Source organism: Fringilla coelebs (genome assembly GCF_963513975.1).
Source record: "Fringilla coelebs genome assembly, chromosome: 7".
NCBI lineage: Eukaryota > Metazoa > Chordata > Aves > Passeriformes > Fringillidae > Fringilla > Fringilla coelebs.
Window position 1 is genome coordinate 32,992,864 of NC_140035.1, and position 17,454 is coordinate 33,010,317.

The 17,454-nt window shown below is 52.5% G+C and overlaps 2 protein-coding genes across 2 annotated transcripts; one reads left to right on the plus strand and one right to left on the minus strand.

Annotated features, from left to right (window-relative positions):
- Nucleotides 1–280: 280 nt before the first annotated feature.
- On the plus strand, nucleotides 281–7,343 carry ITGB2 (integrin subunit beta 2; the record flags this gene model as incomplete). Its single annotated transcript, XM_084208976.1, has 15 exons — nucleotides 281–365; nucleotides 697–785; nucleotides 1,078–1,261; nucleotides 1,457–1,627; nucleotides 1,824–2,065; nucleotides 2,400–2,555; nucleotides 2,775–2,870; nucleotides 3,010–3,099; nucleotides 3,279–3,419; nucleotides 3,661–3,845; nucleotides 4,527–4,771; nucleotides 5,011–5,230; nucleotides 5,370–5,584; nucleotides 5,709–5,875; nucleotides 6,175–7,343. 15 exons carry the CDS (start codon nucleotides 281–283, stop codon nucleotides 6,235–6,237), a joined length of 2,349 nt encoding a protein of 782 aa, XP_084065102.1. The 3' UTR covers nucleotides 6,238–7,343.
- Nucleotides 7,344–8,230: 887 nt separating this feature from the next.
- Nucleotides 8,231–16,644, minus strand: KMO (kynurenine 3-monooxygenase; the record flags this gene model as incomplete). The annotated part of the gene is made up of 15 exons (XM_084209230.1): nucleotides 8,231–8,398; nucleotides 8,556–8,615; nucleotides 8,700–8,801; nucleotides 9,431–9,513; nucleotides 9,629–9,686; nucleotides 10,082–10,229; nucleotides 10,710–10,831; nucleotides 11,629–11,700; nucleotides 12,187–12,352; nucleotides 12,962–13,049; nucleotides 13,608–13,656; nucleotides 13,836–13,925; nucleotides 14,674–14,771; nucleotides 15,850–15,919; nucleotides 16,591–16,644. The coding sequence occupies 15 exons, from the start codon at nucleotides 16,642–16,644 to the stop codon at nucleotides 8,231–8,233; spliced, it is 1,428 nt and encodes a 475-aa protein (XP_084065356.1).
- Nucleotides 16,645–17,454: the final 810 nt, after the last annotated feature.

Consider the following 17,454-nt stretch of genomic DNA (forward strand, 5'->3'; position numbering starts at 1 on the left):
GTATCAGAGCTATTTTGAAACTGATGACCTGGTTTCCAGACACTATAAAGTGCAATGTCTCTTGTTCCTTTTACTTTTTTATTCCTTTTTCTTCTTTTAACAAATTCCTCTTTTCTGACTTCCCCATGTTCCATGTTGCAAAGCCATTGCACGGTCAGGGTTTGCTGTGCTGGGGAAAGGTGTGACACATGACAGTGTTAATGAATGTGATCTCAGCACAGGTTGCCCAGAGAAACTGAGGCTGCCCCATCCCTGGTGCACATCCCAGCTGGTCACAAGAATGCTTTATGTCCTGCAGAAAATGCCTCATGACTGCTGCCTCCAGCTGCCAGCAGTGACCTGGGTGCTGCTGCTGGTGACAACAGGTGAGCCCAACCTGCCTTCCTCCCAGCACCTTTCATGGGCAGGGAAAGAGTGGGGGGGATCCAAAATACTGCCCAACAGCAGGGGGAAGGAACACAGCCTTGAGAAGTGTGCAAAGGCCATGTCCTTCCACTTCCTGGGATCTGGAGTTAACCTTCAGCTGAAGGACAGCCAAAGCCAGCCCAGCTGAAGGACAGCAAGGCAGCTGAGGGCTCTTCCAGAGCCCCCAGCATTGCTTTGAGAGGCAGGGCAGGCTCAGGCCAGCATGGGTGCCTGGTGTTGGTGTCTGAACACACCCAGCTGGCCCCACACTAACTCTTCTTGCCTTTCCAGCCTTTGCCATGGAGTGCCCCAAGATGAAGGTGGGGACGTGCAAGGACTGCATTCAGTCTGGACCTGGCTGTGCCTGGTGCAAGAAGCTGGTAGGTCCATGTAGCCTGTCTAGTTGTCACCCCCCAGCAGTCAGCTAACAGGCATCAGGATAGTCACCCTGCCTGCCTGGCTCTGCCTGACTTCATTGTGGGAGTGTTTCATGTCCCACATGGAGGATGGGACCAGGAGGGATTCAACAGCCATGACCAATACCCATCAAAGGTTTTCTTCCCTCCATCAATGCCCTGGAGACCTGGTTTGAGGGCCAGGTAATCTTGTAAGGTGCCTGTTCACTTCCTGCTCCTCTGATTTTTGTTTTCCTGCTGGTGTTGTCACGCACAGAATTTCACCAAAGCCGGCGAGCCTGACTCCATCCGCTGTGACACCATTGAGCAGCTGAAGCAGAGGGGGTGCCCAGAGAGTGAGATTGAGTTTCCAGGAAATGAGATCAAAAAAACACAGGACCAGCCCTTAAGCAGTAAAACACAGCTGACTCCACAGGAGGTGCACCTGAAGCTGAGGATAGGTATGCTCTGCCTGGCATTCCCAACTCCCTTCTTCTTGTGGCCTGCCAGCCCTTCCACCCATCCCCAGACTTACTGAGACACAGCAGAACGTTGCAGCCTGCATTTCCACCCCTTTTCTTCCAAGAAAGAGGAAGGGTGGGTGATGGCACAAGCTGGCACACACGGCAGCTGATCCCGCTGTCTCTGTCCCTCAGGCCAGCCTGCTGTGTTTGAGGTGAAGTTTCGCCGTGCCATGGGGTATCCCATTGATCTCTACTACCTCATGGACCTCTCCTACTCCATGCTGGATGACCTGGAGAACGTGAAGAAGCTGGGAGGGGAGCTGCTCAGGGCACTGGAGAGCACCACCCCTTCTCGGCGCATTGGTGAGCCCGTCTTTAGCCTAGCACATCTGTTTGCTGCTGGGAAGAGCTGCAGGGCTGGAGGGGGATGTGGGGAGTGGACAGCAGGTGTCCTCTGCCAGGCTGAAGACTGTGGCAGAGCAAGGGACATGGGCATGTACACAGGGGCCAGCAGATTGCTCTGTGCCCTGTCCCTAAAACTGCAGTCTGGCTGCCCTAGGGTTTGGCTCCTTTGTGGACAAGACAGTGCTGCCATTCGTGAACACGCACCCCGAGAAGCTGCAGAACCCCTGCCCCAATAAGGACACCAAGTGCCAGCCTCCCTTCGCCTTCAAGCACATCCTGTCGCTGACGGACAACGCCAAGAAGTTTGAGAGTGAAGTGGGCAAGCAGTTCATCTCAGGGAACCTGGATGCCCCAGAGGGCGGGCTGGATGCCATGATGCAGGCAGCAGTGTGCGGGGTGAGTCCTGCACCTGCCCCGCTGCCAGCAACTGTGCTCAGGCAGGAGGGCTGCTGCCCACACACACCCCGGAGAGGGCTGCTTTTCCCCCTCTCCAGGTGGGCTCTGGAAGCCCATCCTAAGTTCTGATCTGGCAGCAGGGCAGGTCACTCTGGAGAGTACAAGAGAGCATCTTACCCCAGAGCCTCCTAACTCTGATCTCCCTCAACCCACCTTTCTCCTGCCCCCTGTCCCACGCTGTGGCTGACACAAGAGTTTGGAAAGGGCCATGCCTACTGGTGCTGTCCTGCCAGCCTTGCTCAGGGACAGGGGCCGCTCTCTGTGCCACTTGCAGGACCAGATTGGCTGGCGCAACGTGACCCGCTTGCTGGTGTTTGCTACTGATGACGGATTCCACTTTGCTGGGGATGGCAAGCTTGCCGGCATCCTGACCCCCAACGATGGCAAGTGCCACTTGGAGGACAACATGTACAAAAGGAGCAATGAGTTTGTAAGTACCTGGGGGCTGTTCAGCATCTCCTGCACCCCACCACCTCCCTCCCCCAGGCAGAAAAGCAATGTCATGTAAAACAGCCTGTTGTAGAGACCAAAATATCACCTCAATCACCACAATCTGTGCTGCCACACCCAAAGTGTGTGGTGTGCTCTCCCATCCTCTTCTGCTGGTGGGGGAGGCTGTGCTGAGTGTGATATCCCTCTCCCCATCCAGGACTACCCATCTGTTGGCCAGCTGGTCCAGAAACTTGCCGAAAACAACATTCAGCCCATTTTTGCCGTCACCAGTAGGGTGGTGGATGTTTACAAGGTGAGAATATGTCAGATGGTCCAAGTGCCTCCATCCCCTTCCCAGGAGGACAGACACAGCCGTGTGTGTCTCCTGGTGCTGTCTCCTGCTCTGCAGTCACATGGTAGGAAGTGCTCACCTCTTTGCTCTCCACTGGCAGAAACTCAGTGAGATGATCCCAAAGTCAGCGGTGGGGGAGCTGAACGAGGACTCCAGCAACATCATTGAACTCATCCAAGTGGCCTACAATGTAAGTGCTGGAGTTCCCTCCTCTCCAATAACATCACCTGCATTTCCAGAACCACCCCAGGAAGCTGAGATCCTGACCTGTGGTGCTCTCTGGCTCTTTTTCCTGACCTGCAAATCCCATACCCTCTTAGTTCAGTCTACTTTTGTACTGATGGCACTTTCTCCACCATTTTTCCAAAGAACCTCTCCTCGCGGATCATCTTGGACCATTCCACCTTGCTGGACACTCTGGAAGTCAAATATGACTCCAAATGCAAAAATGACAAGGACTCCATGGATGAAGCAAGAGGCAAATGCGACAATGTCAAGATCAATGAAGAGGTATGCTCTCCTGTACCAGGAACGCCCCACAGCTTGCACAGCTTCTGCTGCCCATCCTGTTTAATGACAGGAATGCTGCTTGCTCTTCCAGGCTTTTTGTTTATATTAATTTAATGCCAAAATGCTTGGGATGCAGGAGATCCTCCGTTGTTCTGGATGTGCATCTCCTCAGCCTAGGGCCAATACCACACACTGACAGCTGGACATCTGGCCCTCCCCTGTCCTACTCTGCACTTTCTAGGTCACCTTCAAAGTGAAGGTCACAGCCAAGGCGTGCATTCCAAACTATTCCTTCACCATCCGGCCACTAGGCTTCACAGACACCCTCACTGTCCACGTGGCCAGCAACTGCGACTGCCACTGCAACGACAAGCCTGACCCAGCTGCTTGCAATGGGCAAGGCATCATCGAATGTGGGACCTGCAGGTATGTGCTGTCCACCCAAAACACAACTGCAAATGCTGCCAGAGCTGGGGAATTGCTGGGAGAGGGATGTTGGGCCAAGCCAGGCCTGGGCTCTGTAGCTTTGCACAAATATTTTTTGTTCGGAGAGGTAGATTTGTGCATTCCCCTTGGAACTGTCTCCTGTGCTCACGGAGGCAGGGACACAATGAGCTGGCTCTTCTGTTGGTGGAGGTTATGCTGTTTTCCTCAGGGCCTTAATCCATCCAACTATCTACCCATCCATCCCAGTATCAAATCATCCACCAGTCTACCCACTGAGCAGACACAGATTTCTGTAGAAATCTCCTAAAATCCCATTTCTTGGCTGCAGCTCACACAGGTCTTTAAGTTTAATTACTGCTTCATGGCCTTTCAGTGACAAGGAGAGGAAAAGACTGGGTTGCCTCAGGAAATACATCTTGGCAAGGGCTTGGAAATTATAAATATAACAATAATTTCTGGGCATTTATTTGGTGATGTGAATACGACTGGTGGAAAAGCAGCATTTCTGAGGTTTCCTGCTCCAGCACGGAGCTAGCACCAACATGCTGTCATGTTTTTTTGGTGAGGCTGTCCCAGATTTGCTCCACTTTTGCAGAGGTCTGGGCCCTGTGCATGCCGCACGGCCACTGACCCAAGCTCGCTCCTCTCCTCTTTTGGCAGCTGCAATTCAAGATACATAGGGAAGAACTGCGAGTGCGACACCAAAGGGAAGAGCAGCAAGGAGCTGGAGAGCAGCTGCCGGAGGGACAACAGCTCGGTGACCTGCTCGGGGCAGGGGGACTGCGTGTGCGGGCAGTGCGTGTGCCACACCAGCGACGTGCCTGGCAAGTACATCTACGGCACCTACTGCCAGTGCGACAACATGAACTGCGAGTTCTTCAACGGCTCCCTCTGCGGCGGCCCAGGTGATGCCCCTGGGACAGCTTCTCCACTGCTTAGAAGAGTTAAATGCCCAGGGAGATGTGGCCTTTTTGTGCCATATCCCCAGTGGGAGGGTTTGGGGCTGCTGGGTCCCACCACACCAGCCCGTAGGACCTCCTTGAGGGTGGTGTGGTGAGGGTAGGGTGGGTGATGCTCTCCAAGCATGGGCAGAGGGAGGGTGGCCTGGCTGTCTGCAGGATCTGAGAGATCTCTTCCTCTGCAGCACGCGGGCAATGCGACTGCGGGGTGTGCAAGTGCCAGCCTGGGTATGAGGGCAGCGCCTGCCAGTGCCAGCAATCCACGGAGAGCTGCCTCAACACCCGCAGACACGTGTGCAGCCTCCGCGGGACCTGCCACTGCAACCGCTGCCAGTGCACGGGAGGGTACCAGCCCCCCTTCTGCCAGGAGTGCCCAGGCTGCCCTTCTCCCTGCGACAGATACATGTGAGTGATGGGCACAGAGAGGGCACGGGGATCCCCAATATCCCAGGGAGGCACAGGCAGAGCAGAGCCCAAAATGCCCAAACCCAGGTGAGAGGGTTTCTGCCCCTGCAGATGTGAGCAGCAGCTGTTTGTTTTGCAGCTCCTGTGTGGAGTGCAAGTTCTTCGGCAGTGGCCCCTTTGAGAAGAACTGCTCCCAGGCCTGTGCCAACATCCAGCTGCCCACAAACTCGACAGAGGTGAGCACACATGATAGGAAATGCAGGGAAAAGGATTCCCAGAACTGCTGGATGTCCTTCCGTATGGTCCAGGAGGATGGAGACGAGATATATACCATCTTCGTTGAGCCTGAAAGAGGTATCCCATCCCTGCTGCTCCTGTCCTGCCACAGGCAGGCTGCCAACCCTGCCATGACAGCCTCGCTGCTTCAGCAGGGGCTGCATCCTGACTCTGTCTGTCTGTCTGTCTGTCTGTCCCACAGAGTGCCCACAGCCTCCCAACGTCCCACTGATCGTGGGCGGCACCATCGCTGGCGTGTTCCTCATTGGCGTTCTGGTCCTGGTCATCTGGCGGTTCCTGATGGAGCTGATTGACCGCCGGGAATACCGCCGGTTTGAGAAGGAGAAGGCCAAAGCCAAGTGGAATGATGTAAGAGAGCCCATCCGGGCCAGTGGGGTGTTCTGGGGTGCTCAGATCCACTGGGGAAGGGACAGTAGGAGGGGACATCCTTTCCAGAGGCAGCCATGTAGACCTGAGCCCTCCCCACTGCTTGTTTGTCAGAACAGCTGGATTTTGCTATTTAGGGGCCTAAATATCCTATTGATAAATATCCTACAGCCTAAATATCCTTCTTCCAGTCCTCTCTGTGCTGTTGGCATTGGGATGGGTGGGATGGCTAATGCTCTGCTGGAAAGCCCAACACAAGCCTCTCTCTTCTTTCCCTCCAGGCTGATAATCCCCTCTTCAAGAGTGCCACCACCACTGTCGTCAACCCCAAGTTTAGTGAATGAGGCAATACCTGGCAGCACTGGGATGCACTGTTAAATAAGGAAATACCAAGCTAAGGGAAGCTCAAACTAAGGAAATCTTAGACTAAAATTAATGCCACCCCTTCTTCTTTATTCTGATGGTTTCATCCCTTCTTCCAAGAGGCCCTCATCATGTCAGGTGTTGTTGAGGGACTGCACCCATGCCAGCCTCCTGGCCCACTGCTTGATGGTTGTGTCAGTGGAGCTGGTGGGAACACCTCAAGAATATGCAGTGGCTCCTGCCCCATCTCCTGATGCTAACTTTGCTTTCTGGCAACAGTCTTGGACACTGAGCCCCAAAGCCAGCTGATGGCTGGCTTTCTAAGTACTTCAAGTTTTGATTTTGAGTTGGGATTTCAAAACTGCTGTCTCTCCTGCTGCAGCAGGATCTGCCTCCAGGACCTGCTCCATGCCTTTCCCCTGCTGCATTGGTCTCTACCACTAGGCCATGTTTTCCAGAGAACTCAATGCTGAGTAGGACGGAAAGGCCCAAGCAGCTGCTCTAGAGGCTGCAGGGATATGATGGGCCCTAAGGACTAATGAGCACCTGTACCTGGTGTAATGAGCACCAGCAAAGCAGCTGGAGAATATGCACTGGATCTTTTTCCCAAATCACCAACTGCTTCCTGACAGCACTCAGATCTACCTCAGGCAAGGTTCTGCCTGGGCTTCTGCATGCTTGGGTTACCTCCATCATGCCTTGAAGTCCTCTGCACAGTAAGGAGCCACTGTTTGATCTGTGAAACTATTATTATTAAACTATTATTATGAAACTTATTATTATGAGCACCTGGAAAAGGAAGGTTGAAGGTCAGCTATAGCTTCTTCCACCCCCTGGGGCATGATCTTCGCCCTGCTTTGCAAGCAGGCAGGAGCCAGCTGTGCAAAACACCTGGCAGTATCCAGAGCATCTCCAGCACTTACCCCAGCCACACACAGCAGCCAGTTGTTCTTATGTTCTTACATTGAGGGTCATTCCTGTGAAATGGTGGTACAATTCCTTATTTGCTTTAAGTTTGGGATTAATTTGCAAAGAGTTGTATTGTGTTGCATCTTCATTTGCTCTCTGAAGAAGTTTAATGCGAATAAAGATTAATATATAAGGTAAATACATCTGTCCTGCTAAGAATTAGGTGCAAGGGCAGCAGCTAAAGCATTCATTGGAGAAACTGCAGTCACACCTTGTCATTGCTGCCATTGTTTTCCATAAACACAGCACCTGGGAAAGACCCCCAGCTAGAGAAGCAAACTGTTTTCAACACAATTTGCCATCTATGCCATGAATGGTGCTCCCTTGCAAGCCAAAACTGACTCACTGAATAGTGCAGAGCAGTGTTTGTCCCTGCCCATGTGCTGGCAGCTGTACATAGACCACCTCAAATGAGACTGGCAGTGCCACATCAGATCAGGGGTCAGTTTGGGCCATTTTATTGTTCTTAAGTAGTGACTGTGAGGGTCTAGGGCAAGGTAAGAAGAAGGAAAGTGTGTCTGATAATCTAGTTAGTGTCTGATAATCTAGTGTGTCTGATAATTCCTAGCACTATCCCAGACTGCAGCTATTTTTGGCTTCAGGACCCTCAAAATGTTGTCTTGTTTTTGCTAAGAGCAGGCTGGGACACACTGGTCAGGTCACAGAATCATGAGATCATTAAGGTTGGGAAAAAACTTTAAGATGATTGACCACCTAATCATTAACCCAGAACTGCCAGGTCAACACTAAACCATAATCTTTAAGTCCCACATCTACACACCACATCCCTTAAGGCCAGGCTGCCAAGGTCACACACCTGAGCCCCTGGAGCTTTCTGGGCACTTTGCCTGACAGGCTTCTCTCAAATGGGAAAGGGAGAAAGGCCAAACTGCTTCCAAGGGGCCGCAGGAGCTGCCAAACCACATCCCAAGAGAAACAAAACCACCCAGCTGAGCCAACAGTCCGTGCCTTCGTTTTTATTACAGCAAAGAGCTCCCCATACATTTAATCCACTCGTGTGCCAAAGGGAAGGTTTCCAATATTCTTCAGATAATGGGGCCAGCCCCACAGATCTTCCAAGCAGAAGTTCAGGTTCCGTGCCAGACGCTTTATCAGCAGGTAGGTGCCACCCAGTCCTGCTGCCCCCACCACGAAGAGCCCTCGATTAATTACCTGCAAGTGCAAAGAGAAGCCCCAACACCATCACAGGCAGCACCAAGCAAAGTCATCACACCTGAGAACAGCCCAGCAGCGAAGCTGAGCAGTGCTGGTGTGCAAGATGCTCCCAGGGCTGGTGGCACGGGGAGCATGGGCACCACCCCTGACCAACCTTTGTCTGCCACTTCCAGCGCTGCAGGGCCTCGTGGTAGCGAATTCTGGTGAAGGTCACCTGGGAGGGGGTGCAGGAGAATGTCACCAGCTCAAAGCCAGGCAGGAGGAGCTCACAGAAGTGAGGGAGGACACGCTGGCTTACCATGGTGTACAGTGGGACGATGGTGGAAGGCATGAGGGCGTGCAGGAGGTTGTCGACGCGCTTGCGGAAGATGAACCACGTTGAATTGACGTGCTCGCGCATCTGCAACAGAGCGGCAGTCACCCCTGTGCAACGAGCTCCCCTGGGCCTGCCAGCTCTCCCACTGTCCTGGAGGGGATGCAGGGATCAGGCCCTCCTCAGCCCCAGTGATATTCCCCAGGAGCTCCGAGGCTAAAGCCTGCCAGGCTGAGAGCCTGTGGTGGTGTTCACAGGGGTCCCAGGATGAGGGAAGAGATGAGAATCTTGATTCCCATGTTTCAGAAGCCTGATTTGTTATTTTATGATATATATTATATTAAAACTATACTAAAAGAATTGAAGAAAGGGTTTCATCAGAACATTTGAAAGGAAAGGAATGGAATGATAACAAAATTGTGTGACTGACCAGCGAGTCCGAGACAGCTGGACCTGTGAGTGGCCATTAATTAAAAACAACCACATGAGACCAATCAAAGATGCACCTGTTGCATTCCACAGCAACAGGTGGAATGCAACATTGTTTACATTTCATTTCTGAGGCTTCTCAGCTTCTCAGGAGAAAAGATCCTAACAAAAGGATTTTTCATGAAATGTGACAAGAGCCCAGCCAGAGGCCCTGCCTGCTGCGTGCCTCCTGAGAGCTCTGCTGTGTGCATGGCCCAAGAGCCACAGGTCTGTGGGGGCTCACCTACCTCCACATAATTGTACATGGCTAAATCTGAAATGGCGTGGTCATCTGGCACCCTCAGTCTGGAGAACTCAGGGAGGCAGGCAGCTGGGAGGAGAAAGAAAGAAACAGCTCACAGGCAGCTCCCTGCAGGGTACCCAGCTGCCCTCGGGTGCAGAGGGATGTTCCTCTGCTCCCCCACCTCCCCAGCCACCTCACTCACCAAGGTCATTGTGGAACTGGTCCATTAATTCATCAAAGACCAGGCAGTCCTCAAAGCCCTGGGAGGAACATTAGGGGTTAACAGGCACAAAGAAGGACCCATACATTCAGGAGAAGGGCTCTCATGGGTGCTTAGCTAGTGTAGCTCTTTGGTCCCACTGACTCCCACTGGAATCTCACTCCAGGCCCCTCTGACAGGGGTCTTGGGAGAAATAAAGGGGATTGCCCTTCCCAGCTGCCTGGACCCCCCTCCCATATTGTCCTCTGCTCCATGGGAAGGTGGCATCACCACCCTGTCCCCTGTCCTTCCCAGGAGGACATCCTGACGGGAGCTCAACCCCTGCCGGTGCAGAGGGCAGGAGGCTGTGGGACAGGCCAGCCCATGAACTCTACAGAGTTACAGACTAAAACCAGCCCTTTGTGGGTGAAAGGAGTGGGATCCCCACCAACTTACTGCATTCATGCCCTGTCCATAGAAGGGCACAACAGCATGAGCAGCATCTCCCATCAGCACGCACCGGGAGGAGAGGTTGTAGGAGGAGCACTTCACAGAGATCATGGCCTGGGCTGGCAGCAAAAAGTAATCGTGCTTCAGCTCTTGCCTTCAGGTAAAACAACAGATTTTGGTGTGTGGGACCACGAGAGAGGAGAGCAAGCTGTGCCCCAGCCAAGCTGAGGAAGCCAGGCCACAGACACTGTCAGCTCTGCTATGCAATCCCCAAGCCTGTGCACTAGGCTGTTTGTGCTGGGAAAAATGTGGAAGTCAGCTTCCCACTGTGGACCAGATATTTTGTCTGCATGTTTTAAGTTCTGCACACAACTTAATTAATATTAAATCAATAACTTGATTGCTGAGATATTGGTCCTCTTACTGTGAGCAGTGGTAGATGTTGGTCAGTGTGGGAAGGACATACCAGAGCGTATCTGAGCTTCTCAGTTAATATGAAATCCTGGGATAATTCATTTTAAGAGGAAAGGAAACTGCCTAACACAGCTGAGACTGTAGATATCATCCAAGAAAAAGCCCATCCCATAACAGATACCTGTGCTGATGAGTGAAAAGGGGAGAAGGGAACACTTACTCTCCGATGAGGGGAATGGCATCTGGGAAGTAGGTCTGGAAGAACCCCAGCACTTGCTCTCCCGTTGTCAGCTTCTCAAACTCCTCAAAGGGCATGAAGAGCGTGCAGGTGAAGGACTTGTCCTGCCAGCCAGGAAAGAGGGTCAGTAAGAAGCCCAGCAGCTCAGTGCCCAGATGTCTGGCCACCCCCTTTCAGGTGTGTAGGCAGAAAGAGGTGCACAGGTGCCTACTCAGCTCTGCAAGGTAGGACTGGCTCTGAGCACCCTGCCCTGCACCCCCTTGGTGTGGTGGCACAAGCTGGGTGTCCCTCCTGGGTGTCCCTCCTGGCTCTTCTCTGGACACGTGCCACTATGTGTCCCCGTGGCCAAGAAGGCCAATGGCCCCTGGCTGGTGTGAGAAACTGTGGCCAGCAGGAGCAGGGAGGTGATTCTTCCCCTGAGCTCAGCGCTGGGGAGGCCATACCTTAGTGCTGTGTCTGGGCCCCTGAGGTTGGGAAGGACATGGAGGTGCTGCAGCACCTCTACTCTCTACTCTGACAGGGGGATGTAGCCAGGGGGGGCTCAGGCTCTGCTCCCAGCTAACGAGGGACAAGACGAGAAGACACAGTCTTAAACTGCACGAGGAGGGGTTTAGACTGGGCATTGGGAAGAATTTCTTCACAGAAAGGGTGATCAGACATTGGAATGGGCTGCCCAGGGAGCTGGTGGAGTCACTGTCCCTGCAGGATTTCAAGGAAAGGCTGGATGTGGCACTCAGTGCCATGGCCCGGTTGACACGGTGGCATTGGGTCATGGTTGGACTCTGTGATCTCAGAGGTCTTTTCCAATCTAATGGATTCTGTGTTTTGGTTATCCTGTGACTCTGACCCTCCCAATCCCTGCCACCCCAGCTGTTCACCCCCAGCAGCCCCAGGTGAGCACCATGTTGGGCAGCGCAATCATCATGAAGGTGTTCCTCGGCCAGATGTGGAGGTAGTTTGGTTCCATGGCAAACTGAAAGAGAAAGAAAATTGCCTTGTGTCCTCAACCTGCCCTGCTCAGCTTGCCCAGCCCTGGCTCTGGCTCCCCTCCACACCAGCACAAGAGTTCCCATGGGAAGACACAACAACTACAGGGCCCCTTCCTGGTCCCTGATGCTTCAGGGAGACACAGAGCAAAGGGAAAGAGGAATGGGAAAGAAATATGGGCAAAGACCTGATGCTTTGCAATTGCTGATGTCCTCATAGACATGTTCCCATACCTCCAGCACCTCTCAGCCAGGACAAACTCTCTAGGATTTTTTCATGCAGGTACCAACACTGGCCCCACTTTTGGAAGAGGGAGAGATCCATGCCTTGTCTTAGGGAAGGTTTAATCCCCTGCCTGAAGCCCAGGTGAGAAATGAATTCTTCCAAAGCTGTTGCAGCAGAGCCACAGTGAGAAGGGGTGGGATACCCAGCCTGTGAAGGTTGCAGCAGCCCCTGGGAGGGGCACACTCACATCTCCATCCTTGGGAGGGATGGTCAGCTCCATGTAGCCGTGAGGAATGTACTCGTGGCTGTAGTTGAAGCGTGTTTGCCTCATGAACTGTTTCCTGACTGTTGAGAAGGCTCCATCACACCCCACGATGAGATCATAGGTCACCTCCAAGGTCTGCTGGTCAGATCTGAAAGCAGGACAGCACCTTGGATCAATCTGCTCTTGGAGGTCCCTTCCCACCCTGACCATTCCATGAATCTGGGGTTAATCCTCCTGTAACTCCAGGCCAGCTCAGCACCACCGTGCCCAGAGGATCTGCCTTTTGCAAAATGTGTTAATTAAATAAATTAATTAAAATGCATTCATAATCTTCCAGGGTGGGGGAAGATGGGGTCTCACTGCCTGGGAAGCAGAGCATTAGACAACACCAGGGTGCTCAGAGCTTCATCCAGCCTGGCTTGGAGCACTCCCAGGGATGGGGCATCACCACTTATCCACCTTCCCTGATGAGCAATCTGCCCCTGTAGCCAGTGCCATGGATCCTGGCACATTTATCCCCTGCACAGGTCAGGAAGAGTGTGCCTGCTGCCAGCCTGGGGGTGTCAGGGAATTGCTTAAACCTTCCTCATCTCCCCATGAGTGCTGCCTTGATGTGCCTCCTTTCCAAAGCTAGCACAAGGTTTTGCCTGCACAGTAGTTTCAAAACTGAGATTGCTCAATTGTTTGAGGTTTTGTGAATGATTAAGCAGAAGCTAACTGACCACAGTGCTTGATCCCACGCTTGTCCAGGGATTACCTCTTTATGGATAATGTCCCCAGCTCTGCATTGCACCCGAGGAGCTTGTGTCCAAAGAACAGCTTTGTGTTGGAGTACTTCTCAGCAGCTGTGAGAAGAAAAGACAACTAAATGTGGAGGGGTTTACTGTGATTGCAAAAAATAATCCCTAAATTATAGGGGGTTTTGCCATTACAGCAAAAAATTTGCTGTGTTGCACGAGGGCCAGCAGGCAGGGCACATCAACTATGGTATAAACTACTTGAAAAATGCAAGGAATCCTGCAAGGATTTTTTTTCTTCCACACAATGACATGAGTCATTGACTGCTCTCCACCACCACTCCACTGAAGTTCAGGATGGGATGAGGTGCCTGCAGTCAGTGGGGAATTTGCCTAAATTTGGTCTAGTCTGATTGGTCATAGAGCTTCAATTTCAATTTGTCTCTGTACAATCAGGGGTTTTGGAAAATGCCACAAACCATGACAAGGCTGAGGAGATCTCTCCTGGTTAACTGGGAACCAGCACAGGTTTTCCTCTCCTAGTTCAGGTTTGTGAGATCTGGGTAAGGGAGCTTGGGGCTCAAAGTCTTCCAGTCACAGGGCAAACCATAAATTCCCCAGCAAAAAGTGTGCTGTAAGAATTTGAAAACAGAAGTGACAACCCACCTGTCAGCAGCTCTTTGTTTAAGTTTGCTCTGTCCACAGAGAGAATGTACTGCAAGAAAAACAAGCACAAAGCTTTGCTGAAGGACACTCTGCATGGCCAGACAGGAAACCATCCCTTTTCCCCACTCTCTCCAGGCTCTCCCACATCCATGAGCCCCACGCTGTCCGTGACACAGAGATACAAGTGCTAACAAAGACCTCTTGTGCTCTGCAAAGCAGCTCCAGTACCTGGTCCTTCTTCCCATAAGGGATGGAGTATTTTTTCCCTGAAGGTGTGTGTATCCTCCTTGCCCTCATGGGAATGCCCTTGGCCACAATCTGAAACAGAAGGGAACATAACCCACACTTTTGGCCAAAACTGTGGGGTTTTAGTGCCAGTTACCAAGCATCATCCCCTCCCCCAAGCACTGCAGTCCAGGGAGAATGGGGGGCTCCTTCCTCACATATTTCCAAATCATCAGGGAAAACCTGAGCAGGGCTGTCATGTCAATTTACTACACTTTATTGAGATTACTTATGAGCTCATGCTCATAAAACTCAGGATAGAGGGGACATGAAAAATCCCAGAGTGCTGGACAGGGCAGGGGATGAAAGCCAAATTACACCCTGGGACTGGGATGTGTGTTGTCAAAGCCCAAGCTCCTGAGCAGGGATCCAGGGAGCAGGAGATCCCACCAGTGCCAGCAGCTGGATGTCCAATGGCAGCCAGTACCCTGCAGAGGAAGGCTGGGCTCCCAGCCAAGCGTGCTGGGCAGAAAGCAGGGTGGATGGATTTCAGGGGTCAGCCCAAAGATCAAGGCTTTCTGGGAAAACACAAATCTGGGCATGCCAGTGGGGAAAACAGCTGCCTTTATTGCATCCTGCTGCATTGCATCAGCTCTTTGGGGAGTCCATCTGCTCCTGCCCTGTCTGCCCTCTGCTCCAGGGGTAAACACTGGAAGGAGCTTGGTGTCATACTGTGCCAGCAGCCAGGGCTGGGCAGGATCCTGCTGGCAGACACACTGCAGACTGCAGTGGAGGAGGGACAAGAAAGGCCAGGGCACAGAGAGAGAACCTGCCAGAGTACCTGCTCCTCCATGCCCACGGCGCGCAGGGCTTGGCGTCCCCGGTGGGACAGGGCCAGGTTGATGCTCCTGCCCCGGGCAAAGCTGGCCACTCGGATGTCTGCAGGGGAGAGCAGGGGGTCATGGAGGCACTGACTGCACGGCCTGGGCAGGGGAACACCTCCCAAGCCCCCAGGTGGGGTAGGGGGGAGTCTAGCCTGGAGCATCCGTGCCCCCTCTAGCCTGGAAGAAGCAGCAGCTCCAACCCAGCGAAGGGAATGCTGGATTCTGACAGCACCCCACGTGCCAGAGGGGTGCTGTTAACACTGAGAGCCTTTAATATGAAGGGACATTTCTTCTCTGAATGGAGGGGGTTGAGCAATGAATGCCTGCCAGGTTCTGCTGAGGATTTTTGGGACATTGGCAGGTCACCTTCTTGATGGCTGATCAGGGGGAAATGTCTGGGCATTGGCTTGCTCCTCCTCTGAGCTGCCTCCTTTAGACTTGCTGGGTTGTCTGGCCAGTGCATGGGGCAGGGCATCCTCATCCCAGTGTGTGTATCAGGGTAAGCAATGGGCCAAAAACTGGAGTAGGGCAGTGGGATCCATCCAGCTCAGAAGGCAGGCAAGAGCAATCAGAGGCTTTTTGAAGCTGTGGAACTTCTGGCAACATTAAGCTGTGCAGCAGAACTGCCTGTCCTGGTGTCTGTCAGGGCAGGAGGAGTTACCACAGAGTGTCAGGCATGCACACCTGAGTTACTTCCATGGTATCATTCCCACCTGCCACTTGGCTTGCCAGGTCTTTTTTGTCTGCCAGATGACAGATGCTGAACAATTTCTCTGCCTTTGAGCCAGTGGCTTGGCTCTGAATCCCAATTTCTCTTTTGTGGTGCCTCATGGACCTGGAAGCTCCATCTCTTCTTCTGACCCAGCACAGTACTACAATGCTTTCAGCAGAGACCAGGCTTCAAAGGTGAGGATTTGAGTCAGTGTTTAAGCCAAGAACATAAAAAAAGGGCATCATTTCAGCAGCTAAAGAGTGGGTTCCCTCCATACAAGAGAAACTTCAATAAGTGCTCCTCCCCACCACAGGAGCTAAAGGGGAGAGAGAAAAGAATATCCCCAAACTGCCACTCTCAGCTTTCATTCTTTTCTTACAGTTTCAGTGAGCTCACACAGTAATGATCAGGCTGACCTTACCTTCTCTGGCTTCATAAACATCAACATGGAAACCTCGTCTAGCAAAGAAGCAGGCATTTAATGCACCCACCTGCAAGACAGGGATCAGGAATGGTGGATGAAGTATCTCAGAGGTCACTGCTGAGATGCATCAAAGGAAAGAAGTGATCAGGGGATGCAGCTCAGCATAGACAGGGAGGTCCTTTGACCAAGAACCTCAGCAGAGTTTTTCCTGAAGAGCAGTCCTCTGCCAGCCCTGTGTGTTTGCAGAGTCTCCAAGGCAAGAGCCACCCATCAAAACTCTTTTTATAAAGCCATACCAAGCTCAGGCTTGTTCACACACAGCAACTGAATGCAGCAGGCTCACCTCTTCAGCCAGAGACAGCAGGAGCTGGTGTAGGCAAGCTCCAGCTCCTCTCTGGACTGTGTTTACCTTCCTCACAAGTATTCAGGGCATAGCAGCATTCCCTTGGGAACACAGTGAGGGAGAACACTATGCATATGTCCTGTTCATAATTTAAATAATTTTTAAAAAATTCAATTTCCATTATGAATTGTTGTCAGAACTACCCCCTCTTCCATCATCACTCTTTTCCAAGAAGTTAATGTCCAAAAAGTCAAGAGAGAGATGTAGGAACTCAATCAACACCCCATCACCTGACAGAGGAACGACTTTAGGAAAAACATCCACCCCCACACCCAAGCAGTGTTTTTTCAGCCCCAGCTCAAACAATCATGCAGCAGCTAAATGGCATTTCCTACCAGACCACCACCAACAACAGCAACTCTCTTCCCTCGTGGGTCACAGGGCTCCATGCTGGCTCAGCCCTGGGCTCAGCTCCCTGCTCTGTCTCTGATCCCTCTGCTTCTCCCCAGTCCCACTGCCCTCGCCAGAGGGGAGGGCAAGGGGAGGGATGTGGGTGGCTGAGTCATGCCTGGGTTCTTCTCCCCCCATTCCCATTAAAGTTTAACTCCCAGCCCAGAGACTGTCAGCCTGGCTGAGCCTGAGCTGTTGAGACGGCAGCGTGGCGTTATTCAGCCAGGCTCCTCTGGAAATCGTGGAGCAATCCTGCAGTCCCCAAGGAACACACACAGAGCAGGAGAACTTGCATGGGCCAGGCTTTTGCTGGTGCTTCACTGGGATGCAGCTGCAGAGGCACTGGTGGAGTGACTCCTGGAAGCTCTCCTGAGGGTGGGATGGGGGCCACACTTCTAGCCCAGGAGCCTCATCCCATCTTGGAGGGCATCTTTCATCCAAGGAAGCTGTGAGTGTGTGGCTCAGGGTTTTGGGGTGGCATGCTTAGGAGAGGGTCCATGCCTGCTCTGCAGAAGCTTTCCAGGACTTTCCAGGGCTGTGAGGAGACATCTCTGCAGGCATCATTTCACATGGAAATGCTCTGCTGCCCTCAGTAAGCATCGCAAAGGGAGGGGCCAATTAGAGCCACATACAATAATTAAACACCAGACAGTGAAACTGCAGATATTTGTACCACCAAGTACAATTTATTGCTAAACCTGCCAGGCCCCAGCAGATTTGGCTCAGAGAGTCACTGAGGTAGAAAAAGCCCTCTAAGAACATCGAGCCCCAGCTGTTCACCCAGCACTGCCAAGCTGTGACCCCAAATC